The sequence below is a fragment of the Scyliorhinus torazame genome, chromosome 25, assembly GCF_047496885.1.
Source record: "Scyliorhinus torazame isolate Kashiwa2021f chromosome 25, sScyTor2.1, whole genome shotgun sequence".
NCBI lineage: Eukaryota > Metazoa > Chordata > Chondrichthyes > Carcharhiniformes > Scyliorhinidae > Scyliorhinus > Scyliorhinus torazame.
The window spans coordinates 31,075,136-31,101,720 of record NC_092731.1 but is presented as its reverse complement, the minus strand read 5'-3'; the positions used below and the strand labels follow the sequence as shown (position 1 = coordinate 31,101,720).

Below are 26,585 nucleotides of genomic sequence, written 5' to 3'. Positions count from 1 at the left end.
CGTTGGGGCAGTGGGTGGGGGGATGTTGGAGGAGTGGGTTGGGGGGCGTTGGGGCAGGGGGTGGGGGTGGGCATTGGGGCAGGGGTGGGGGGGGCGTTGGGGCAGGGGGGTGGGGGAATGTTGGGGCAGGGGGTGGGGGATGTTGGGACAGTGGGTTGGGGGGGCGTTGGGGTAGGGGGTGGGAGTGGGCATTGGGGCAGGGGGTTGGGGGGACGTTGGGGCAGGGGGTGGGGGGGCGTTGGGGAAGGGGGTGGGGGGGCGTTGGGGCAGGGGGTGGGGGGACGTTTGGGCAGGGGGGTGGGGGGGCGTTGGGGCAGGGGGTGGGGGGGGCGTTGGGGCAGGCGGTGGGGGGACGTTGGGGCAGTGGGTGGGGGGACGTTGGGGCAGGGAGTGGGGGGGCGTTGGGGCAGGGGGTGGGGGGCGTTGGGGCAGGGGGTGGGGGGACGTTGGGGCAGGGGGTGGTGGGACGTTGGGGCAGGGGGTGGGGGGACGTTGGGGCATGGTGTGGGGGGGGCGTTGGGGCAGGTGGTGGGGGGCGTTGGGGCTGGGGGTGGGGGGACGTTGGGGCAGGGGGTGGGGGGGGCGTTGGGGCAGGGGGTGGGGGGGCGTTGGGGCAGTGGGTGGGGGGGCGTTGGGGCAGGGGGTGGGGGGACGTTGGGGCAGGGGGTGGGGGGACGTTGGGGCAGGGGGTGGGGGGACGTTGGGGCAGGGGTGGGGGGGGCATGGGGCAGTGGGTTGGGGGGGCGTTGGGCAGCGGTGGATCTGCGTGAAACTGATGCATTCCCACCCGCCGGGGAAACATCCCAGGGACAGACAGGGAAGAACTTTGGCTGGCTTTTCCGATGCCAACTTTTGCCACCTAATATCGCAGTTGGGGGCCATTCTCTGATAACGCAGGGATCTTCTTGATATCAGAGCTGCCCCTCTCCCTGTGCCTACTGTGTCCGTTCTCTAACATCAGCTTTCTGCTGGGCAGACCAGGAAGGGTCTATTAATGCCTCCTTTAAATAGCCCCTCCTCATTTTCCCAGCCGCCTTCATAGCCAACCCACTGCCTCTGGTTAGATTGGCTGCCTCTGGGAGATCGGGCAGGGGGCGTGATTGTACAACATTGGGCACAGAATCTACATGTGATTCCCACTTGGTCCTGACCTCCCCATTGCTTCTCGTGTGTCTCTCATCTGCTCATTGTCCCACACCATCTCCCACCATCTCCCACTGCCTCCCACTGCCTCCCACTGTCTCCCACAGTCTCCCACTGTCTCCCAGAGTCTCTCACAGTCTCCCTCTGTCTCACACTGTCTCCCACAGCCTCCAACTGTCTCCCACAGTCTCCCAGATTTTCCCACTGTCTCCCAGACTTTCCCACTGTCTCCCACAGCCTCCCCACGGTCTCCCACTGCCTCCCACAGTCTCCCTCAGTCTCCCACTGCCTCCCACAGTCTCCCTCAGTCTCCCACTGCCTCCCACAGTGTCCCACAGTCTCCCATATTTTCCCACTGTCTCCCACAGCCTCCCACTGTCTCCCACAGTCTCCCACTGCCTCCCACAGTGTCCCACAGTCTCCCACTGTCTCCCACAGCCTCCCACCGTCTCTCACAGTCTCCCTCAGTCTCCCACTGCCTCCCACTGCCTCCCACAGTCTCCCATATTTTCCCACTGTCTCCCACAGCCTCCCACAGTGTCCCACGGTCTCCCACTGCCTCCCACAGTCTCCCTCAGTCTCCCACTGCCTCCCACAGTCTCCCTCAGTCTCCCACTGCCTCCCACAGTGTCCCACAGTCTCCCATATTTTCCCACTGTCTCCCACAGCCTCCCACTGTCTCCCACAGTCGCCCACTGCCTCCCACAGTCTCCCACTGTCTCCCACAGCCTCCCACCGTCTCTCTCAGTCTCCCTCAGTCTCCCACTGCCTCCCACAGTCTCTCTCAGTCTCCCTCAGTCTCCCACTGTCTCCCACAGCCTCCCACCGTCTCTCACAGTCTCTCTCAGTCTCCCTCAGTCTCCCACCGCCTCCCACAGTCTCCCACCGCCTCCCACAGTCTCCCCACTGTCTCCCACAGCCTCCCACCGTCTCTCACAGTCTCTCTCAGTCTCCCTCAGTCTCCCACGGTCTCCCTCAGTCTCCCACAGTCACCCACAGTCTCTCTCAGTCTCCCTCAGTCTCCCACGGTCTCCCACTGCCTCCCACAGTCTCTCACTGTCTCTCCGGGTATCTCTAATTTTGTTCACCCTCTGTCTCTATTTTATGTGCTGCTCTATCTCTGTTTTAGCTCATGTTTCTTTCTTGCTTATGCCTCTAGCCCTTTGTGCATTAGTGTGTCCATCACTCACTTTAACCCGACCTTTTTGTCTCTCTCGCTCTCCGTATCTTGCTATCTCCCATTCTGGGCCAAGTATTTGCAGACTTGGGAACCCAGTAGGTGGGAGCTGGATGTGGAAGTTCCGCCCCTATTTCCGACAGATGCCATTTTTGCCTGGCGGGAAAAGGGAAGGAATGTGAAACCCACGGAAAGGAGACCTGGGGCTGGATTCTCCGGTTCTGCGGCTATGCCTGCCGGATCCCCTTTTACGCTGGAGCTCCGCCCGGTGGGGGGCTAGCAGCCGCGCAACGTAGAGCCCCCGGATCTACTGGCGGATACGGCCGCAGAATGGCCAGATCCTTGGCTGCGCGTGCGCGCGGGAACGGCCTGTGGCGGCCGCGTCCTTCAACATGGCACCGGCCGTGTGCGGACCCGGCCTGCCAAACCTGCCCCCCTGTAACCCCCCCCCCCTCGCCACCCCCGGGACCACCCCCCGCCAGTCCTCCAGCCCCTGCGAAGCCCCCCCTGCCAGCGGAACGGACCCCCCCCCGCGAGTGTGGCGGTGCTGGACACAGTCCCCAGCTGCCAGGCAAGACCCCCAAAAGTTGCACCCTCCGCCCTAGGGGACTCGACCCATCGGGGGCGGAGCATCGGGGGAGGGCCTCAGGTGACGTCCTGAGGCTGTCCTGGTGGTGTGCGGCGAACTCCCCGAGTGTGCCGTTTATGCAGGGGAGGAGCATTGCAAAAACGCCGGCGCCCCCGATTCCAGCGTATAAGTGGATTCTCCGGCCGATCGCCGAACGGGATTTCGGTGATCGAGGAACCCCGCTCCTGGACTCAGCAGTTCTATTTGAACTCAGCGCTGCGTTCAAACAGACCCCGTTTTGTTTGCGAGGGCCTTAACCTGCATGTGGGAATCACACATTGATGGAGTAGATGCAAACATTCTTGAAGGCAGAAAAGGTCTGTAAAACTGTGATGATCTGAAGCTTTTTAAATCCCCTGCTCTTTAAAATTTTAAAATGCAGCCTTCAGCCGCCGGTTATTGCAACAGAAGTTTGTTTTTATGATGGATTAACAACTTGAGGAGATTTAAAACCTTTGATGCTTCGATGAATGGGAGTCCGTATAGTGTATCAAATCTGCACAGTATTAGCTTTTTACAAGTTTATTTTTTTTCATCTCCACATGGCTCCTGAGGGCTGCCTATGGTGTACTGGGTGAGTTGGCATTGAGTTGCCATGGGCACTGGTGAGGAATAGAGAGCCTAAAGTTTTTGAGCACAACCGGATGCCCCAGCCTTCTCTCTCTATCTCTCTTTATTTCCATCTCCCTCTCTGTTGTACTCGCTCTCAATTTGTCCACCTCTCTCTCTCGCTCTCACTCTTTCTCTTTCTGACAGGTCCTGGACAAAACTCTAGAGATTGGGCAGATTATAGCACGATATGAAACCTTAGCATCTGCACTGCTCGAATGGATTGAGCAAACCATCGCTCTTATTAGCAATCAGCGATTTGCAAATTCATTAACGGGAGTTCAACAACAACTGCAAGCCTTCACGGCCTACTGCACTGTGGAGAAACCTTTAAAGTAAGCACTGAGACTGGGAAAAATACAGGCACTGGCTATCGTCATCGGCACAGGGTTCCTGACTGTGGACAGAGCGTATTGGTGAACAGGAATGGGGAGGGGAGGTGTTTTGAGCGCGATCACGGGATGTGTCTGTCGCAGGCCAGGCCCAGCATTTATTGCCCATCCCAAATTGCCCCTCGAGAAGGTGGTGGTGAGCTGCCATCTTGAACCGCCGTGGTGTAGGTACACCCACAGCGCTGTTAGGGAGGGAGTTCCTGAACTTTGACCCAGTGACAGCGAAGGAGCGGCAGACATATTTCCAAGTCAGGATGGGGAATGGCTTGGAGGGGAACTTGCAGGCGGTGGGGTTCCCCAGGTATCTGCTGCTCTTGTCCTTCTAGGTGCTGTCTAAGAAACCTCGAGGAGCTACTGCCGTGCAAATTGTAGACGTTACACACGGCTGCCGCTGTGCGTGGTGGTGGAGGGAGTAAATGTTTGTGGAAGGGGGAGCAGTCAAGCGGGGCTGCTTTGTCCTGGATGGTGTGGAGCTTCTTGAGTCTTGTTGGAGCTGCGCTCATCCAGGCAAGAGGGGAGTATTCCATCACACCCCTGACTTGTGCATTGCAGATGGTTAACAGACTTTGGGAGTCAAGAGGTGAGTTGTCCGCTGCAGGATTCCCAACCTCTAACCTGCTCTTGTAGCCACGGTATTTATATGGCTGGCCCAGTTCAGGTTCTGGTGAACAGTAACCCTCGGATGTTTATTGTGGGGATTCAGTGATGGTAATGCCATTGTATGTCAAAGGTGATCCTCTGGAGTTGGAGATGGTTATTGCCTGGTACAAATGTAAATGTGTGCCAGTATATAGACAGTGTCTCACACACGGCCACACGATAAATTACAACTTGTCTGCTTGTGCTGTATTCCATTTAAGTCTAACACCCTTGTGCTCACTGACCCCAAAACCCCCTGCCAGCTCCCCATCTATTAAGTTGTCTTTGTGTAATTGCACCTTCCAACCTGTACCCCCTTCCGACCGTGCAGGGTGTGCATGAGACCCTCTCATTCCTCCCAAGGTTTGTTGGGAGATCTGATATTCCCAGCGCATTCATGGAATCATAGAATCCCTACAGTGCAGAAGGAGGCCATTTGACCACAGGCCCACACCCCTGCCCACCTCACCCGATGCTCGTCCCGTAACCTGCACATCTTTGAACACTTCAGGGGGTAATTTAGCACTGCCAATCCAGCTAACCTGCACATCTTTGGACTGCGGGAGGAAACCGGAGCCCCCGGAGGAAATCCACGCAGACACGGGGAGAACGTGCAGACTCCGCACAGACAGTGACCCAAGCCGGGAATCGAACCTGGGTCCCTGGCGCTGTGGGGCCACCGTGCTAAAGCCATTAAACGTCATTAGACTTTTCATTCCGAGATTATTTATTGAATTCAAATTTTACACCGGCTGTGGAGATCCCAGGACATTCCCTCGGGCAGCGGTCCCCAATCCTTTCCTTTATGAGCACCCATAGATCATCAAAATCCTTTGCGGATCACAATGTCCGCAGGCCGATTTAAACATTATTTTGTACAAAACCGGCGGAGTCAAAACTTATATATCAACGGTTATTAAAAACGCAGCTATTTCAAATAGCTCATGACGCACACACACACACACACACACATACATTGCGAATAATAATGTAATATCAATGATACTTAGGCGGTTGTTTCTGACCGGCACAGACGAGATGGGCCGAAAGGCCTTTTCTGTGTTGCCGACATCTATACGTACGGGGTACACGTAAATTGTATTTTTTTTCTTCATGGACTACCTGCCGTACTCTCATGGACCAGTCAACAGTTTGGAAACCAGTGCTCTAGACCTCTAGATTACTGGTCCAATGGCAATATCACTGCCCTCTTGCCTCCCATCGTTGGCAGCGACACCCGGGGTTGAGTTTGGCTAGGCCCAACAGCACCGAGTTGCCCGCGGAAACGCGCTCCGCGCCGTGTTGATGGAGCAGTTGTCTGCTGCTGTGCTAACGAGCTCCTCCTGGGGAAGGTGTGACGGAGCCTTAGCTACAGGACCCACACGTGAGGAAGGTGGCGCATCCAATAACAGCCGCTTTGCATTTTTGCGCCGCCCGTCAGCTCCTCGGGACATCCCAGAATGCTTTCCGGGCAAGGGGCTACCTTTTGAACTGGAGCCACTGTTGGAAACACACCACAAATTCCAATGGCCTGATCATCTGTTCCCGTGATGCCCCCCGAGGGTCAGATTATCCCTCAGCAAATGCAATTTCTGCCAAGGTTATGGGTTCAGGGTCCCTAGTTGGTAACTTGACCTTCTGTGTCAGCGGTGAGAGTGCGACCATGGAGCCATAGCTGTGTGGACCGTTACCTTCCTGGGGCATGTCCCCCCCCCTCCCCGGGTCAGGAATGGAGTCCACACCAATCTCAGTGATTGTAGGACGTGGGTTTGCTGAGTTGCGCCGAAGGCGATCGTGGGATAAACTCTCTGGCTGTTTCTGTGCGTCGGCAGCAGTGGTGTGGGGCTCGGGCCTGAAGAATTATTTATCCACATTAAATATTTGGAAGATTGAAGCCACGTGTTTTCGGTCCCCGCCCCCAACCCCCGTTCCCCGGTCACAAACTCCACCCCTCTCCCTGGCGGCAGTCTGAGATGAATCCAGCGAGTTCACGACCCTGGGGTCACGTTTTACCCTCCGACCTCGCACTTGCACCATAACTGGGTCAGCCTCTTTCCGCCTCTATCCATCCTGGCATCACCTCCCCCATCTCAGCTCACCCACTGCTGAAACCCTCATCCAAACCTTTCTTACCCCACCCCAGACGCGTCTTTTCCAGCACACTCCTGGCTGGACTCCCACGTTCTGCCCTCCGTCAACTCTTGTTGAAGTTGTACAAGACATTGGTAAGACCACACATGGAATACTGTGTTCAGTTCTGGTCACCCGATTATAGGAAGGATATTGTTAAACTAGAAAGAGTGCAGAAGGGATTTACGAGGATGTTACCGGGACTTGATGGTCTGAGTTATAAGGAGAGGCTGGATAGACTGGGACTTTCTTCCCTGGAGCATAGGAGGCTGAGGGGTGAACTTATAGAGGTCTATAAAATAATGAGGTGCATAGATAAGGTAGATAGTCAACATCTTTCCCCAAAGGTCGAGGAGTCTGGAACTAGAGGGCATAGGTTTAAGGTGAGAGGGGAGAGAGATACAAAAGGGACCAGAGGGGAAATTTCTTCACACAGAGGGTGGTGAGTGTCTGGAACGGGCAGTGGTAGAGGCAGTGGTAGAGGTGGGTACAATTTTGTCCTTTAAAAAGCACTTCGACAGTTACATGGGCAGGGTGGGTATAGAGGGATATGGGCCAAATGCGGGCAAGTGGGACTAGCTTAGTGATAGAAACTGGGCGGCATGGACCAGCTGGGCCGAAGGGCCTGTTTCCATGCTGTAAACATCTATGACTCTATAAATTGGTGTTTCCCAAGACTCCATTGCCCGCGTGCTCCCAGTACATTCCAGTGAGCAGTCACTTTATTGGGAGTTTTCTATAGACCCCCCCAATAGCAACAGAGAGATAGAGGGACAGATTGGGCGGCAGATCTTAGAAAGGTGCAGAGGTAACAGAGTTGTTGTCATGGGTGACTTCAACTTCCCTAATATTGACTGGAACCTCCTTAGTGCAAATAGTTTGGATGGAGCAGATTTTGTCAGGTGTGTACAGGAAGGATTCCTGACTCAATATGTAGATAGGCCGACTAGAGGGGAGGCCATATTGGACTTGGTGCTCGGCAACGAACTAGACCAGGTGTCAGATGTCTCGGTGGGAGAGCATTTCGGTGACAGTGACCAGAGCTCCTTGACTTTTACCATAGTCATGGAGAGGGATAGGAACACACAGTATGGGAAGGTATTTAATTGGGGGAGGGGAAATTATACTGCTTTAGACAGGAGCTAAGGAGCACAAAGTGCGAACAGCTGTTCTTGGGGAAATGCACAACAGTAATGTGGGGATTGTTTAAGGAGCACTTGCTGCGAGTGCTGAATAATTTTGTCCCACTGAGACGAGGAAGGAATGGGAAGGTGAAGGAGCCTTGGATGACAAGAGAAGTGGAGCTTCTAGTCAAGAGGAAGAAGGAAGCTTACGTAAGGTTGAGGAAGCAAGGATCTGACTCGGCTCTAGAGGGTTACAAGGTAGCCAGGAAGGAACTCAAAAATGGACTGAGGAGAGCTAGAAGGGGGCATGAAAAAGCCCTGGCGGGAAGGATTAGGGAAAACCCCAAGGCGTTCTACACTTGTGAGAAATAAGAGGATGATCAGAGTGAGAGTAGGGCCGATCAGGGATAGTGGAGAAAACTTGTGCCTCGAGTCTGAGGAGATGGGGGAGGCCCTAAATGAATATTTTGCTTCAGTATTCACGAGAGCGAGGGACCTTGTTGCTCATGAGAACAGTGTGAACCAGGTTAATAGACTCAAACAGGTTCATATTAAGAAGGAGGATGTGCTGGAAATTATGAAAAGCATCAGGATAGATAAGTCCCCTGGGCCTGACGGAATATACCCAAGGTTACTACGGGAAGCGAGGGAGGAGATTGGTGCGCCGTTGGCGATGATTTTTGCGTCCTCCCTCTCCACTGGATTAGTACCGGATGATTGGAGGGAGGCGAATGTTGTTCCCCTGTTCAAGAAAAGGAATAGGGAAATCCCTGGGAATTACAGACCCATCAGTCTTATGTCTGTGGTGAGCAAAATATTGGAAAGGATTCTGAGAGATAGGATTTATGATTATTTAGAAAAACATAGTTTGATTAAATATAGTCAGCATGGTTTTGTGAGGGGCAGGTCATGCCTCACAAGCCTCATTGAATTCTTTGAGGGTATGACGAGACACATTGATGAACATCGGGCAGTGGATGTGGTGCATATGGATTTCAGTAAGGCATTTGATAAGGATTCCCATGGTAGGCTCATTCAGAATGTTGGGCATGGGATACAGGGAAATTTGGCTGTCTGGATACAGAATTGGCTGGCCGAAGGAAGACAGCGAGTGGTAATGGATGGAAAGTATTCCGCCTGGAGGTCGGTGACCAGTAGTGTCCCGCAAGGATCTGTTCTGGGACCTCTGCTCTTTGTGGTTTTTATAAATGACTTGGATGAGGAAGTGGAAGGGTGGGTTAGTAAGTTTGCTGATGACACGAAGGTTGGGGGAGTTGTTGATAGTGTTGAGGGTCGTTGCAGGTTACAACAGGACATTGACAGGATGCAGAGCTGGGCTGAGAAGTGGCAGATGGAGTTCAACCTTGATAAATGGGAAGTGATTCATTTTGGAAGATCGAATTTCAATGCTGAAGACAGGGTTAAAGGCAGGATTCTTGGAAATGTGGAGGAACAGAGGGATCTTGGGGTCCACAAACATAGATCCCTCAAAGTTGCCACCAGGTTGACAGGGTTGTTAAGAAGGCGTATGGTGTGATGGTTTTCATTAACAGGGGGATTGAGTTTAAGAGCCGCGAGGTCTTGCTGCAGCTTTATAAAACTCTAGTTAGACCACACTTGGAATATTGTGTCCAGTTCTGGTCGCCTCATTATTGGAAGGATGTGGATGCTTTGGAGAGGGTACAGAGGAGATTTACCAGGATGCTGCCTGGACTGGAGGGCATGTCTTATGAAGAAAGGTTGCGGGAGCTAGGGCTTTTCTCACTGGAGCGAAGAAGGCAGAGAGGTGACTTGATAGAGGTGTACAAGGTGATGAGAGGCATGGACAGAGTGGACAGCCAGAGACTTTTCCCCAGGGTGGAAATGGCTGTCACGAGGGGAGATAATTTAAAGGTGATTGGAGGAAGGTATAGGGGAGATGTCAGAGGTTCTTTACACAGAGAGTGGTGGGTGTGTGGAATGCACTGCCAGCAGAGGTGGTGGAGTCAGAGTCATTGGGGACATTTAAGCGACTCTTAGACAGGCACATGGACAGCAGTAAATTGAAGGGGTGTAGGTTAGGTTGATCTTAGATTAGGATAAATGGTCGGCACAACATTGTGGGCTGAAGGGCCTGTACTGTGCTGTACTGTTCTATGTTCTATATTCTATTTCCTTCTCAACCCCCTGCGCTCGCTAATCTACACCGGCTCCCAGTGAAGCAACATCCTGATTTTAACATTCTCATCCTTCTTTTCAAATTCTCCCCCCCCCCCCCCCCCCCGCCCCCCTCCCCTCCCCCCCTCCCCCCGCTCTCCCTATCTCTGTAATATCCTCCTCTGGGGTTATCGGTGTACCTTTTACATTTTGCCCTCTTGAGATTCTAAGGGGTCATTGACAGGACTGATGTGGAAAAGATGCTTCCCTCTTGTGGGAGGATCGAGAACGAGGGGGTAACTGTTGAAAAATAAGGGCTCACCCATTTAAGACGGAGATTTTTTTTTCAGGAATTCCCTCCCTACACCTCTCTGCCTCCCTGAAGACGCTTCTCCAAATCTCTTTGGCCGAGTCCTTTGGGCATCTGACTTGAAATATCTCCTTGCGCAGCTCGGTGTGTTGAAGGCGCTATGCAAATATAAGTTGTTATTGTGTGTTCAGGTTCGAGGAGAAGGGGAATCTGGAAGTCCTGCTGTTCACCATTCAGAGCAAACTCCGGGCCAACAACCAGAAGCTTTACCTGCCACATGAGGGCAAACTGATCTCTGACATCAACAGGGTGAGTGTCCGCTGGCTGCATATGTTCTTTGCAGACAGAAAGGGCATGTACACACATTGCACCTGTTTCCGCTGAACAGCATTAGTTTTAATTTTTTCAATTAAGGGGCACTTTAGAGTGACAAATCCATCTACCCTGCACATCTTTGGGTTGTGGGGGTGAGACTCGCGTAGACATGGGGAGAATGTGCAAACTCCACACGGACAGTGACCCGGGGCCGTGATCGAATCCGGGTCTTCGGCGGCATGAGGCTGTAGTGCTAACCATTGCGCCACCATGCTGCCCTCAGCTGAACACAATAACTGACAGCCATTCACTGGTTCATTCCTCAGGGCGCTGGCGTGACCAATCAGGGTCAAGCTGCCTTGTTTAAATTTCCAAATAATGCTTAGCAGTTGACTGTCAGCCATCAGTCTACCAATCAGAGTCCGCTTGGCAACCGATCGGCACTTTCTTCTCATACAGCACAAAAGTTGACGAAAGGTTTAAAAGAGGTTCCAAAACAACGTTTCATGGTTTAAAAAAAAATTCATGGCCGTCACTGGGTAGGCCCTTGAGTGGCCCTTGAGTGGCCCTTAAGTGGCTTACCAGAGCATTTCAGAGTCAGCCACATCTCTGTGGTTCTGGAGTCACATTTAATAGGTTTTTACGACAATGGTTTCATGGTTATCATTAGCTTTGTCATTCCAGATTTTTATTGAATTCAATTTCCACCATCTGCCATGGGTGGGAATCGAACCCAGGTCCCCAGAGTGTTACCAGTCCAGTGAAATGTCCAGGGCAGCACGGTAGCATGGTGGCTAGCACAATTGCTTCACAGCTCCAGGATTCCAGGTTCGATTCCGGCTTGGGTCACTGTCTGTGCGGAGTCTGCACATCCTCCCCGTGTGTGCGTGGGTTTCCTCCGGGGGCTCCGGTTTCCTCCCACAGTCCAAAGATGTGCAGGTTAGGTGGATCGGCCAAGCTAAATTGCCCTTCGTGTCCAAAATTGCCCTTAGTGCCTAAAAATTGCCCTTAGTGCTGGGTGGGGTTACTGGGTTATGGGGATAGGGTGGAGGTGTGGACTTGGGTAGGGTGCTCTTTCCAAGAGCCGATGGGCCGAATGGCCTCCTTCTGTACTGTAAATTCTATGTAATTCTATGAAATACCACTACGTGACCCCCTCCCCTGGATTGTGAGAGTCCTTCCCGTCTATTTCCTTTGTTCCCATTTCTTTTATTTTCTTTTGTTGTTTTGGTCCGTGGATCAATAATCGGGATGTCCCTTTAAGCACGGGGAGCAAAGAAGAAGACTCAAAGTTTAAAACAATCTGCTGGGCAGGGTGCTGGATTCTCAGGCCTTGTGTATGGGAGAAGTGTGTCACTCTCTCTGTGTCACTCTCACTGTGACACTCTCACTGTGTCACTCCCACTCTGTCACTCTCAGTTTGTCACTCTCACTCAGTCACTCTCACTCTGCCACTCTGTGTCATTCTCACCCTCTCCAGGCTGTAGGTTCATCACCAGTGGCATGGACAGGGTGGATAGTCAGAAGCTTTTTCCCAGGGTGGAAGAGTCAATTACTCGGGGATATATGTTTAAGGTGCGAGGGACAAAGTTTAGAGGAGATGTGTGAGGGAAGTGTTTTTACAGAGAGGGTAGTGGGTGCCTGGAACCTGCTGCCGGAGGAGGTGGTGGAAGCAGGGACGATAGTGACGTTTAAGGGGCACCTTGACAAATACATGAATAGGATGGGAATAGAGGGACACGGAAGGGTCGAAGGTTTTAGGTTAGACGGGCAGCACGATCGGCACAGGGTTGGAGGGCCGAAGGGCCTGTTCCTGTGCTGTACTCTTCTTTGTTGTGTGCTCTTTGTTGGACTCATCTCTGCCTTGTTTGTGTTTTTTTGTGTTTCAATTCTTCCTTAGGCCTGGGAGAGACTGGAGAGGGCGGAGCATGAGCGTGAGGTGGCGTTGCGGAATGAGCTGATTCGGCAGGAGAAGCTGGAGCAGTTAGCACATCGATTTGATCACAAGGCTGCGATGCGAGAGACCTGGTTGAACGAGAACCATCGCCTCATCTCCCAGGTCAGAGAATTATCCAATTAAACCCACTCGCTTCTTCCCCCATAGCCCTGGAAAGAAAAAATCCCCAGGGCAGCACGGTGGCCCAGTGGGTTAGCCCTGCTGCCTCACGGCGCCGAGGTCCCAGGTTCGATCCCGGTTCCGGGTCACTGTCCGTGTGGAGTTTGCACATTCTCCCCGTGTTTGCGTGGGTTTCACCCCCACAACCCAAAAATGTGCAGGTTCGGTGGATTGACCACGCTAAATTGCCCCTCAATTGGAAAACATTAATTGGGTACTCTAAACTCCAAATCGTCGAGTATTTGTTCAGGAATGTAGGGTCAGGAGTAGGCCATTCAGCCCGTCGAGCCTGCCCCACCGTTCAATACGATCACAGCCGAGCGGAAACTTAAATGCCTTTTACATCCACCACCCCCTAACCCTTAATCAGAAATCTATCAATCTCTGCTTAAAACATACTCAGTGACTGAGCTTCCACAGCCCTCTGCAACGGAGAATTCCAAAGATTCACCAACCTCTGGGTAAAGACATTTCTCCTCGTCTCCATCCCTTTATTTTGTAATTGTGCCCCAGCTCGAGAACCCTCCCCCAACCAAAGGAAACATCTTCCCTGCATCTAATCCAGTCCGTTCCGTCCAAATATTTTGTAAGTGTCGTTGAGATCGCCTCTCATTCTTCAATACTCTCAGAGAACACAGGGCCAGTTTCACACAATCAGCGAATCCCTACAGTGCAGAAGGAGGCCATTCGGCCCATCGAGTCTGCACTGACCCTCTGAAAGAGCACCCTTCCTAGGCCCAATCCCCCACCCTATCGCCGTAACCCCACCGAGGGGTGTAATTATGACCAAGGCAATTTATCGTGACCAATCCACCTAACCTGCACATAGGCAGTCACGCGAGGTCGGAATTAAACCCGGGTCTCTGGCGCTGTGAGGCAGCAGTGCTAACCACCACACCACCTTTTGCCCAGTTTCTCTTCATAAGACAGTCCCGCCATCCCCGGAATAAGTCTGGTGACCTTTTCTCCCACTTCCTCTCTGGCAATATCCTTTCTGGAGGAAGGGGACCAAAACTGCACACAGTGCGCCAGGTGCAGTCTAACCCTCCACCCTCGAGCCTATATCATAGAGTCATAGAGTTTTACAGCATGGAAAGAGGCCCTTCGGCCCATAGAGTCTGCGCCGGCCATCAAGCACCTATCCATTCTAATCCCGCTTTCCAGCACTCGCTCCATAGCCTTGCACGCTTTGGTGTTTCAAGTGTTCATTTAAACGCTTCTCAAATCTATGCCCCCTGGTTATTGAACCCTTTACCAAGGGGACAGGTTCCTCCCTGCCCACCCTATCTATGTCCGTCAGAATTTAATACACCTCGAAGATGATTATCAGAATCTGGCCTGAGCCTCCGCCATTCCCAGTTTTACTTCCCTCACTGATCTGGGATACATGCCGTCCGACGTTCCGGCCACCTATTAAAGTGTCTTGTCTTGGTTTAAATCTATTTCATCCCGTCCAGTAGCGCCACTGCTCCCTCATTGTACAATGACATTGGCAATATTCTCTTCTGAAGGTGGTGGTTTTGGGCAGTACCATCAAACCAACCAGAGGGGGTTTCTGCCCTGCATACCGTCGATGGTTCGCTGTGCAGCCACGGTGCTGGCTCTGAGTGTTTGAGGTGGAGGTCGGGGTGCTTGCTTTGTCCAGGAGGGTTGGAGCCGCACTCATCCAGGCAAGAGGACAGTATTCCATCAGACTCCTGACTTGTCGATGGTGAGGAGCTGGGAAAATGGCAACTCCATGCAGGATTCCAGCCTTGGCGGGAACTGGTGTGAGATCAGATTAATCTGATCGAGTGTGGAGTCAGGATTATCTGGTCAGGGGGTGATAACTCTTCTCTGTCACTTGGGAAAGTGTGAGAGGCTATCGGTGGCATTCGCCCAAACCCCCACCACCAACATCCTGGGGTTACCATTGACCAGAAATTAAACTGTGCCAGCCATATAAACACTGTGGCTACAAGAGCAGGTCAGAGGCTGGGAATCCTGCGGAGAGTAACTCACCTCCTGACTCCCAAATCCCGTCCACCATCTACAGGGCACAAGTCAGGAGTGTGATGGAATACTCTCCACCTGCCTGGATGAGCGCAGCTCCGACAACACTCAAGAAGCTCAATACCATCCAGGACAAAGCAGCCTGATTGGCACCCCCATCACAAACATTCACTCCCTCCTCCGCCGACGCACAGTGGCAGCCGTGAGTACCAGCTACAAGATACCATTGCAGGAACCCATCGAGGCTCCTTCAACGGTACCTTCTAAACCCGTGACCGTTACCACCTAGAAGGACAAGGGCAGCAGACGAACAGGAATATCAGGGTGGCACAGTGGTTAGTACTGCTTCTTCATAGCGCCAGGGACCCGGGTTCGATTCCGACCTCAGGTCACTGCCTGTGTGGAGTTTGCACGCTCTCCCCGTGTCTGCGTGGGTTTCCTCCTGGTGCTCCGGTTTCCTCCCACAGTCCAGACATATGTTGGTCAGGTGGGGTTACGGGGAGTGGACCTGGGCAGGGTGCCCTTTCAGAGAGTCGGTACAGACTTCATAGAATTTACAGTGCAGAAGGAGGCCATTCGGCCCATCGAGTCTGCACTGGCTCTTCGAAAGAGCACCCTACCCAAGGTCATCACCGCCACCCTATCCCCATAACCCAGTAACCCCACCCAACGCTAAGGGCAATTTTGGACACTAAGGGCAATTTATCATGGCCAATCCACCTAACCTGCACATCTTTGGACTGTGGGAGGAAACCGGAGAACCCGGAGGAAACCCACGCACACACAGGGAGGACGTGCAGACTCCGCACAGACAGTGACCCAATCTGGAATTGAACCTGGGACCCTGGAGCTGTGAAGCAATTGTGCTATCCACAAAGCTACCATGCTGCCCGTAAAGCATCATTCCCTGACCGGGAATTGAACCCGGGCCGCGGCGGTGAGAGCGCCGAATCCTAACCACTAGACCACCTGATTTACATCCTTCTGCACTGTGGGGATTCTATGATTCTACGATCACCTCCAACTGCAAGTTCCCCTCCAAGTCACTCACCATCCTGACTTGGAAATATATTGGCCGTTCCTTCACTGTCACAGGGGCAAAATCCTGGAACACCCTCTCTCTCTGTGGTAATACCAGGTATTGCAGTACCTGAGAGGTGGATGCCCATTGGCCAGACCTAGGAGTCTACCATTGGCCAACGTACGTAGCTCCGCCCTGAGAGGCGGGGTATAAGAACCCATGCCGTCCCAGCAGCCCTCACTTTCTGTATCGGAGCTGCTGGGTACAGGTCTAGCTGATTAAAGCCGATTAGTATGACTCTCCTTGCCTCGAGAGTGATTGATTGTGCCTCACTCTCTAACAGCACATTGGTGCACCTGCACCAGAGGGACTGCAGCGGTTCAAGAAGGTAGCTCACCACCACCTTCTTGAGGGGCAAATAAGGATGGTCAATAAATACTGGGCCTGGCCAGTGACGCCCACAACCCCTGAATGAATAATTTAAAAAACGACACAATCCTTTCTCTCTGTTACTGATTTGAAGTTTTGATTTTAACGCATGACCGGCTGTTATTGTTGTTGTGATGTGAGGTGTTGGGTGAGGCAGCTCTCTGAGTTCTGATTAATCTTTCTCTCAGGATAACTTTGGCTACGACCTCCCCGCAGTGGAAGCTGCGATGAAGAAGCACGAAGCCATTGAGGCGGATGTGTCCTCGTACCGGGAGCGAGTGCAGGTGATCACTGAGCTGGCCCTGGAACTGGACTCGGAGAGTTACTACGACAGTAAACGCATCTCCGCACAGAAGGATAACATCCTGCGTCTGTGGAGCTTCTTGGAGGAGACGCTGAACGCTCGCAGGGAACGGCTGCAGTTAAATGTATCTCTGCAGAAAATCTTCCAGGAGATGGTTCACATGATCGACTGGATGGAGGAGATGCAGGTGAGGCGGGCGCTGCCTATGACCCCCCCCCCCCCCCCTCCCACTGCCCCCCCCCCCCTTCCCACTGCTGGGCTTACCCTCTTACGAGCAGAAAACATTAAGAAGGGATTTAGTCGAGGTGGTCAAAAATCATGAATGGTTTTGACAGAGTAAATAAAGACCAACTGTATCCAGAGGGTTTAAGGCGCTCGATGAAGAACCTGAGGGAGATTTTCTTTATGACATGACGTGGAGATGCCGGCATTGGACTGGGGTGGGCACAGTAAGGAGTCTTACATACAGCGGGATTGGTGCAAGCGACGATGCCCGGGATTGGCACTGGAAACGGATTCAATCATTACTTTCCAAAGGGATTCGGACAAACCCTGAATGGAATGCGAGGTAACAGGGAAGGAGCAAGGGGTGTGGCACGAGTTTATTTTTGTTCTTTTGTGGGCGGGGCCGTCGCTGGGCTGGGCCAGCATTTGTTGCCCATCCCTAATTGCCCTTGAACCGAGTTTCGGAGGGCAGTTCGGAGTCAACCGCATTGCCGTGGAGTCTGGCGCCACATGTAGGCCAGACCGGGTAATGACAGCAGATTTCCTTCCCCAAAGGACAGCAGTGAACCAGATTTTTTTTTTTTTTTTTTTGCGACAATGGTTTCACTGTCACCGTTACTGAGGCTAGTTTTTCCAATTTGAGATTATAAATTGAATTTAAACTTTACCAGCTGCCGCGGTGGGATTTGAACCCGCATCCCCCAGAGCATTAGCCTGTCCCAACACCCACCCCCATTTCGCAACATTGGATAGCTCTTTCAAAGAACTGGCACTGACGTGGTGTCCTGAATGGGCTGCGCCTGTGCAGTATCGTTCTGTGATGGGTTTATTTAGGTGAGGGTTTGGGGAGCAGCTGGGTGGTCTCCGGCACTGTGAGGTTGGGGAGCGTCACGAGCACCGACGCATGGGTACCAGAGCCGGGATGGAGAAGGGGGGGGAGGGCGGTAACGTGGTGTCGGATGCTCTCTGGATTGATCCTCTCTCTGGAAAGTGGATTTCTAAACATTTGTGGAGTTTTCACGTTCTCCCCGTGTCTGCGTGGGTTTCCTCCCACAATGGTGGATTGATCATGCCAAATTGCCTCTTTTTGTCCAAAGATGTGCAGGTTAGGTGGATTGGCCATGCTAAATCGCCCGTTAGTGTCCAAAAGGTTAGTTGGGTTATGGGGTGACAGGGATAGGGCAGGGGGAGTGGGCCAGGATAGGGTGCTCTTTCAGAGGGTCGGTGCAGACGAGATGGGCCGAATGGCCTCCTTCTGCCCCGTATGAACATAAGAACTAGGAGCAGGCGTAGGCCATCTGGCCCCTCGAGCCTGCTCCACCATTCAATGATCCGCTCATCTTTTGTGCACTCAGCTCCACTTTCCGGCCCGAACACCATAACCCTTACTCCCTTTATTCTTCAAAAAACTATCTAACTTTATCTTAAAAACATTTAATGAAGGGGCCTCAACTGCTTCACTGGGCAAGGAATTCCATAGATTCATAACCCTTTGGGTGAAGAAGTTCCTCCTAAACTCAGTCCGAAATCTACTTCCCCTTATTTTGAGGCTATGCCCCCTAGTTCTGCTTTAACCCGCCAGTGGAAACAACCTGCCCGCATCTATCCTATCTATTCCCTTCGTAATCTTATATGTTTCTATAAGATCCCCCCGCATCCTTCTAAATTCCAACGAGCACAGTCCCAGTCTACTCAACCTCTCCTCGTAATCCAACCTCTTCACTTCTGGGATTAACCTAGTGAATCTCCTCTGCACACCCTCCAGCGCCAGTACGTCCTTTCTCAGGTAAGGAGACCAAAACTGAACACAATACTCCAGGTGTGGCCTCACTAACACCTTATACAATTGCAGCATAACCTCCCTAGTCTTAAACTCCATCCCTCGATGAATGAAGAACAAAATTCCACTCGCCTTCTTAATCACCTGTTCACCTGTAAACCAACTTTTTGCGACTCATGCACTAGCACATCCAGATCTCTCTGCACAGCAGCATGTTTTAATATTTTATCATTTAAATAATAATCCCTTTTGCTGTTATTTTGTACCAAAATGGATAACCTCGCATTTGTCAACATTGTATTCCATCTGCCAGACCCTAGCCTATTCACTTAACATATCCAAATCCCTCTGCAGACTTCCGGTATCCTCTGCACTTTTTGCTTTACCACTTATCTTAGTGTCATCTGCAAACTTGGACACATTGCCCTTGGTCCCCAACTCCAAATCATCTATGTAAATTGTGAACAATTGTGGGGAGAACACTTATCCCTGAGGGACACCACTAGCTACTGATTGCCAACCAGAGAAACACCCATTAATCCCCACTTTTTGCTTTCTATTAATTAACCAATCCTCTATCCATGCTACTACTTTACCCTTAATGCCATGCATCTTTATCTTATGCAGCAACCTTTTGTGTGGCACCTTGTCAAAGGCTTTCTGGAAATCCAGATATACCACATCCATTGGCTCCCCGTTATCTACCTCACTGGTAATGTCCTCAAAACATTCCACTGAATTAGTTAGGCACAACCTGCCCTTTATGAACCCATGCTGCGTCTGCTCAATGGGACAATTTCCATCCTGATGCCTCGCTATTTCTTCCTTGATGATAGATTCCAGCATCTTCCCTACTACCGAAGTTAAGCTAACTGGCCAATAATTACCCGCTTTCTGCCTACCTCCTTTTTTAAACAGTGGTGTCACGTTTGCTAATTTCCAATCCGCTGGGACCACCCCAGAGTCTAGTGAATTTTGGTAAATTATCACTAGTACATTTGCAATTTCCCTAGCCATCTCTTTTAGCACTCTGGGATGCATTCCATCAGGGCCAGGAGACCTGTCTACCTTTTAGCCCCATTAGCTTGCCCATCATACCTCCTTAGTGATAACAATCATCTCAAGGTCCTCGTCTGTCATAGCCTCATTTCTGTCAGTCACTGGCATGTTATTTGTGTCTTCCACTGTGAAGACCGACCCAAAAAACCTGTTCAGTTCCTCAGTCATTTCCTTATCTCCCATTATTAAATCTCCCTTCTCATCCTCTAAAGGACCTTAGCCACTCTTTTTTGTTTTATATATTTGTAGAAACTTTTACTATCTGTTTTTATATTCTGAGCAAGTTTACTCTCATAATCTATCTTACTCTTCTTTATAGCTTTTTTAGTAGCTTTCTGTTGGCCCCTAATGATTTCCCAGTCCTCTCGTCTCCCACTAATCTTTGCTACTTTGTATGCCTTTTCCTTCAATTTGATACTCTCCCTTATTTCCTTAGATATCCACGGTCGATTTTCCCTCTTTCTACCGTCCTTCCTTTTTGTTGGTATAAACCTTTGCTGAGCACTGTGAAAAATCGCTTTTGATGTGATTTATTATTGTCACATGTATTAGTTTACAATGAAAAGTATTGTTTCTTGCACACTGTACAGACAATGCATACCGTACATGGGGAAGGAAGGAGAGACTGCAGAATATAATGTTACAGTTATAGCCAGGTGTAGAGAAAAGATCAACTTAATACGAGGTACGGCCATTCAAAAGTCTGATGGCAATGGGGAAGAAGCTGTTCTTGAGTCGGTTGGTACGTGACCTCAAACTTTGGTATCTTTTTCCTGACGGAAGAAGGTGGAAGAGAGTATGTCCGGGGTGCGTGGGGTCCTTAATTATGCTGGCTGCCTTTCCGAGGCAGCGGGAATTATAGATAGAGTCAATGGATGGGAGGCTGGTTTGCGTGATGGACTGGGCTACATTCACGACCTTTTGTAGTTTCCTGCGGTCTTGGGCAGAGCAGGCTCCATACCAAGCTGTGATACAACCAGAAAGAATGTTTTCCATGGTGCAACTGTAGAAGTTGGTGAGGGTCGTGGCTGACATGCCTAATTTCCTTAGTGTTCTGAGAAAGTAGAGTCGTTGGTGGGCTTTATTAACTATAGTGTCAGCATGGGGGGACCAAGACAGGCTGCTGGTGATCTGTACACCTAAAATCCTGAAGCTCTCGACTCTTTCTACTTTGTTCCCATTGATGTAGACAGGGGCATGTTCTCCACTACGCTTCCTGATGTCGATGATAATCTCTTTCTTGGAAGGTTCTCCACTGTTCCTCAACTGTTTCACCATAAAGTCTTTGCTCCCAGTCTACCTTAGCTAGCTCTCATCCCATTGTAATCTCCTTTGTTTAAGCACAAAACCCTAGTGTTTCATTTTACCTTCTCACCCTCCATCTGTATTTTAAATTCCATCATATTGTGATCGCTCCTTCTGAGAGGATCCCTAACGATGAGATCATTAATCAATCCTGTCTCATTTCACAGGACCAGATCTAGGACCGCTTGTTCCCTCGTAGGTTCCATTTCATACTGTTCTAAGAAACTATCGCAGATACATTCTATAAACTCCTCCTTAAGGCTGCCTTGACCGACCTGGTTAAACCAATCAACATGTAGATTAAAATCCCCCATGATAACTGCTGTACCATTTCTACATGCATCCGTTATTTCTTTGTTTATTGCCTGCCCCACCATAATGTTACTATTTGATGGCCTATAGACTACTCCTATCAGTGACTTTTCCGCCTTACTATTCCTGATTTCCACCCAAATGGATTCAACCTTACCCTCCATAGCACTGATGTCATCCCTCACCATTGCCCGGATGTTATCCTTAAATAACAGAGCTACACCACCTCCCTTACCATCCCCTCTGTCCTTCCGTATAGTTTGATACCCGTGGATATTTAACTCCCAGTCGTGACCAACCTTTAACCATGTTTCCGCAATGGCCACTAAATCATAGTCATTCACGATGATTTGCGCCACCAACTCATTTACCTTATTCCGAATACTACGAGCATTCAGGTAAAGTACACTTATGTTGGCTTTTATACCTCTGTTTTGAATCTTAACATCTCGATCAGTAACCTCTCCTAAGTTATTTTTCCTCTTAACTTTTCTCCTAATTTTCCTTGTAGTTGAACCCATATCTTACATAGAACATAGAACATAGAACAATACAGCGCAGTACAGGCCCTTCGGCCCACGATGTTGCACCGAAACAAAAGCCATCTAACCTACACTATGCCATTATCATCCATATGTTTATCCAATAAACTTTTAAATGCCCTCAATGTTGGCGAGTTCACTACTGTAGCAGGTAGGGCATTCCACGGCCTCACTACTCTTTGCGTAAAGAACCTACCTCTGACCTCTGTCCTATATCTATTACCCCTCAGTTTAAAGTTATGTCCCCTCGTGCCAGCCATATCCATCCGCGGGAGAAGGCTCTCACTGTCCACCCTATCCAACCCCCTGATCATTTTGTATGCCTCTATTAAGTCTCCTCTTAACGTTCTTCTCTCCAACGAAAACAACCTCAAGTCCGTCAGCCTTTCCTCATAAGATTTTCCCTCCATACCAGGCAACATTCTGGTAAATCTCCTCTGCACCCGCTCCAAAGCCTCCACGTCCTTCCTATAATGCGGTGACCAGAACTGTACGCAATACTCCAAATGCGGCCGGACCAGAGTTCTGTACAGCTGCAACATGACCTCCCGACTCCGGAACTCAATCTCTCTACCAATAAAGGCCAACACTCCATAGGCCTTCTTCACAACCCTATCAACCTGGGTAGCAACTTTCAGGGATCTATGTACATGGGCACCTAGATCCCTCTGCTCAGCCACACTTTCAAGAACTTTACCATTAGCCAAATATTCCGCATTCCTGTTATTCCTTCCAAAGTGAATCACCTCACACTTCTCTACATTAAACTCCATTTGCCACCTCTCAGCCCAGCTCTGCAGCTTATCTATATCCCTCTGTAACCTGCTACATCCTTCCACACTATTGACAACACCACCGACTTTAGTATCGTCTGCAAATTTACTCACCCACCCTTCTGCGCCTTCCTCTAGGTCATTGATAAAAATGACAAACAGCAACGGCCCCAGAACAGATCCTTGTGGTACTCCACTTGTGACTGTACTCCATTCTGAACATTTCCCATCAACCACCACCCTCTGTCTTCTTTCAGCTAGCCAATTTCTGATCCACATCTCTAAATCACCCTCAATCCCCAGCCTCCGTATTTTTTGCAATAGCCTACCGTGGGGAACCTTATCAAACGCTTTGCTGAAATCCATATACACCACATCAACTGCTCTACCCTCGTCTACCTGTTCAGTCACCTTCTCAAAGAACTCAATAAGGTTTGTGAGGCATGACCTACCCTTCACAAAGCCATGCTGACTATCCCTGATCATATTATTCCTATCTAGATGATTATAAATCTTGTCCCTTATAATCCCCTCCAAGACTTTACCCACTACAGACGTGAGGCTCACCGGTCTATAGTTGCCGGGGTTGTCTCTGCTCCCCTTTTTGAACAAAGGGACCACATTTGCTGTCCTCCAGTCCTCTGGCACTATTCCTGTAGCCAATGATGACATAAAAATCAAAGCCAAAGGTCCAGCAATCTCTTCCCTGGCCTCCCATAGAATCCTAGGATAAATCCCATCAGGTCCCGGGGACTTATCTATTTTCAGCCTGTCCAGAATTGCCAACACCTCTTCCCTACGTACCTCAATGCCATCTATTCTATTAGCCTGGGGCTCAGCATTCTCATCCACAACATTATCTTTTTCCTGAGTGAATACTGACGAAAAATATTCATTTAGTATCTCGCCTATCTCTTCAGACTCCACACACAATTTCCCATCCCTGTCCTTGACTGGTCCTACTCTTTCCCTAGTCATTCGCTTATTCCTGACATACCTATAGAAAGCTTTTGGGTTTTCCTTGATCCTTCCTGCCAAATACTTCTCATGTCCCCTCCTTGCTCGTCTTAGCTCTCTCTTTAGATCCTTCCTCGCTACCTTGTAACTATCCATCGCCCCAACCGAAACTTCACGCTTCATCTTCACATAGGCCTCCTTCTTCCTCTTAACAAGAGATTCCACTTCCTTGGTAAACCACGGTTCCCTCGCTCGACGCCTTCCTCCCTGTCTGACCGGTACATACTTATCAAGAACACGCAGTAGCTGATCCTTGAACAAGCCCCACTTATCCAGTGTGCCCAACACTTGCAGCCTACTTCTCCACCTTATCCCCCCCAAGTCACGTCTAATGGCATCATAATTGCCCTTCCCCCAGCTATAACTCTTGCCCTGCGGTGTATACTTATCCCTTTCCATCATTAACGTAAACGTCACCGAATTGTGGTCACTGTCCCCAAAGTGCTCTCCTACCTCCAAATCCAACACCTGGCCTGGTTCATTACCCAAAACCAAATCCAACGTGGCCTCGCCTCTTGTTGGCCTGTCAACATATTGTTTCAGGAAACCCTCCTGCACACACTGTACAAAAAACGACCCATCTATTGTACTCGAACTATATATTTTCCAGTCAATATTTGGAAAGTTAAAGTCTCCCATAATAACTACCCTGTTACTTTCGCTCATATCCAGAATCATCTTCGCCATCCTTTCCTCTACATCCCTAGAACTATTAGGAGGCCTATAAAAAACTCCCAACAGGGTGACCTCTCCTTTCCTGTTTCTAACTTCAGCCAATACTACCTCTTCATGTCACAACCTGCCGCGTTGTTTACCATTAATGTTTTCACTTCCCGTTTTATTCCTTTTAGTATTCCTGGTCCTATTCACTGAGCTCCCCTCAGTCACTGTACCTTGTACTGTCGCCCTTTTTGAGTTTTGACTACGGCTTCTCTGCCTTACACTTTCCCCCTTACTGCCTTTTGTTTCTGCCCGTTTTACTACTTTCCGACTTCCTGCATCGGTTCCCAGCCGCCTGCCACATTAGTTTAAACGCTCCCCAACCGCTCTAGCAAACCCCCCCGCCCCTAGGATTCTACATTGACCTCCAAACGGACTTGTTTCAGGTTGCCATGTTGAAATTCCGAAGCTGGGATAACGTCCTGTGCGCCCCTTTTATCGACGCAAATGTTTAGAAAGGACCGGAATATGACCCTCAAGTCATGGAAGTGTGGGGAATGACGTAAACTAGAAAGCTGATCTGGAGCAGGGTGACGAAGAGGGGAGGAGGTAACCACACTGACATCCCGGGTACCTGCCCTGTGGCCATTGGTCAGAGGTGTTCGAAAAATGATCGACACTGGACAAGCTACCTGCGGCCAAAGGAATGATATATATATGTGCGTATATATCCTGGTGTTATACCCAGAGTAGGGGCAGAGGTGCTGGTCAGGTGGGAGTGGTCCTTGGGCAGATGGACCAGAGAAAAGAGGAGGAGGAAGGCCGAGGTTATCGAGCAAACATTTTCCTAACATGTCGGTGAGAGAGACATACGCTGTTATCATAAAATGCTGTGGTGTTGTCTACAATTTCAATCTAAAAACGTAATATGTCATGTCTAGGCCGGAGTTCTCCGGCCGTTGTTATTCCCCTATTCCCGCTGGCTGCGCACCGCCATCTGCGTGGCGCGGCTCGGACTGGAAATCACGCTGACAAGCGGCGGGAAGAGAGAATGTCGCCGTTCGCAAACGGCACCTTTGAGAAACACGGGGCGGAGGGTTCGGAGAATCACGTCCCGAGACTGATGTTTCTTCATAAACCATCTCAAATTACTGACCACTAGTTGGCTGCCCGTTTAGGTAAATGTGCCCCCCACCCCCCCCCCACCCCCACCGAACCCTTCAAATCTTGCGTTGCCAGGAATGCCGATTCTGTCCGGGGGCGGGACACAATGGGCCCTCTCCAGTGGCCCAGCGCTGCCTGGATCTCGCTTTCACCTTTTCCACCTCTTCCCCAGATGCTGTTGTGTTGGAAGGATTTGGGGAAGCACCTGTTGGAAGCCGAGGACTTGCTCCAGAAACACGGCCTCCTGGAGGCGGATATCACAGTGCAGGCCGAGCGGGTGAAGAGCTTGAATGTAGCCGCCCTGGAGTTTGCCCAGTTGGAAGGTCAGTGTGTAAGTCAGAGTTATCTGAAGTTGAGGGGGAGTTGAGTCAGCGATTTCCCAGTGTTTTCCCTCACAATTTCCAGCTTCCGCTGCAGACACAACATCTCAGCAACAGGCTCGCCAGTCATTTCAGTTCAGGCCCAAACAGCTGTTGTGTTGAATTGTGATTGATCGCGAGGTTTAATGCTGTGGATTAATGAGAACATGATCAAAACTGAGCTCCCGTCTCCAGAAACAAGCTCCTAAAAAGCCACACATTCCAGCAAAATATTTTCCTGAGGGAATTTTCCAAGGAGCAGCAGCTGCCCCTCACTCCTCAGCCCGTCACTCCTCAGCCCCTCACTCCTCAGCCCCTCACTCCTCAGCCCCTCGCTCCTCAGCCCCTCACTCCTCAGTCCCTCGCTCCTCAGCCCCTCACTCCTCAGCCCCTCACTCCTCAGCCCCTCACTCCTCAGCCCGTCACTCCTCAGCCCCTCACTCCTCAGTCCCTCGCTCCTCAGTCCCTCGCTCCTCAGCCCCTCACTCCTCAGCCCCTCACTCCTCACCCCGTCACTCCTCAGCCCCTCACTCCTCAGCCCGTCACTCCTCAGCCCCTCACTCCTCAGCCCCTCACTCCTCACCCCGTCACTCCTCAGCCCGTCACTCCTCAGCCCGTCACTCCTCAGCCCCTCACTCCTCAGTCCCTCGCTCCTCAGCCCCTCACGCCTCAGCCCCTCACTCCTCAGCCCGTCACTCCTCAGCCCGTCACTCCTCAGTCCCTCACTCCTCAGTCCCTCGCTCCTCAGTCCCTCGCTCCCCAGCCCCTCACTCCCCAACCCCTCGCTCCTCAGCCCCTCACTCCTCAGCCCGTCACTCCTCACCCCGTCACTCCTCAGCCCCTCACTCCTCAGCCCGTCACTCCTCAGCCCCTCACTCCTCAGTCCCTCACTCCTCAGTCCCTCACTCCTCAGTCCCTCGCTCC

The 26,585-nt window shown here is 51.1% G+C and overlaps 1 protein-coding gene across 1 annotated transcript in view; it reads left to right on the top strand.

Moving 5' to 3' along the window:
- Nucleotides 1-3,701: 3,701 nt before the first annotated feature.
- Nucleotides 3,702-26,585, top strand: part of sptbn4b (spectrin, beta, non-erythrocytic 4b) — a gene marked incomplete at its 5' end in the record, with an annotated part of 283,604 nt that continues 260,720 nt past the window's right edge. The window contains 5 exons of the mRNA XM_072489877.1: nucleotides 3,702-3,892; nucleotides 10,480-10,597; nucleotides 12,504-12,662; nucleotides 16,350-16,652; nucleotides 25,475-25,625. Coding sequence (XP_072345978.1) covers nucleotides 3,702-3,892; nucleotides 10,480-10,597; nucleotides 12,504-12,662; nucleotides 16,350-16,652; nucleotides 25,475-25,625 — 922 coding nt within the window. The remainder of the gene's footprint in view (nucleotides 3,893-10,479; nucleotides 10,598-12,503; nucleotides 12,663-16,349; nucleotides 16,653-25,474; nucleotides 25,626-26,585) is intronic.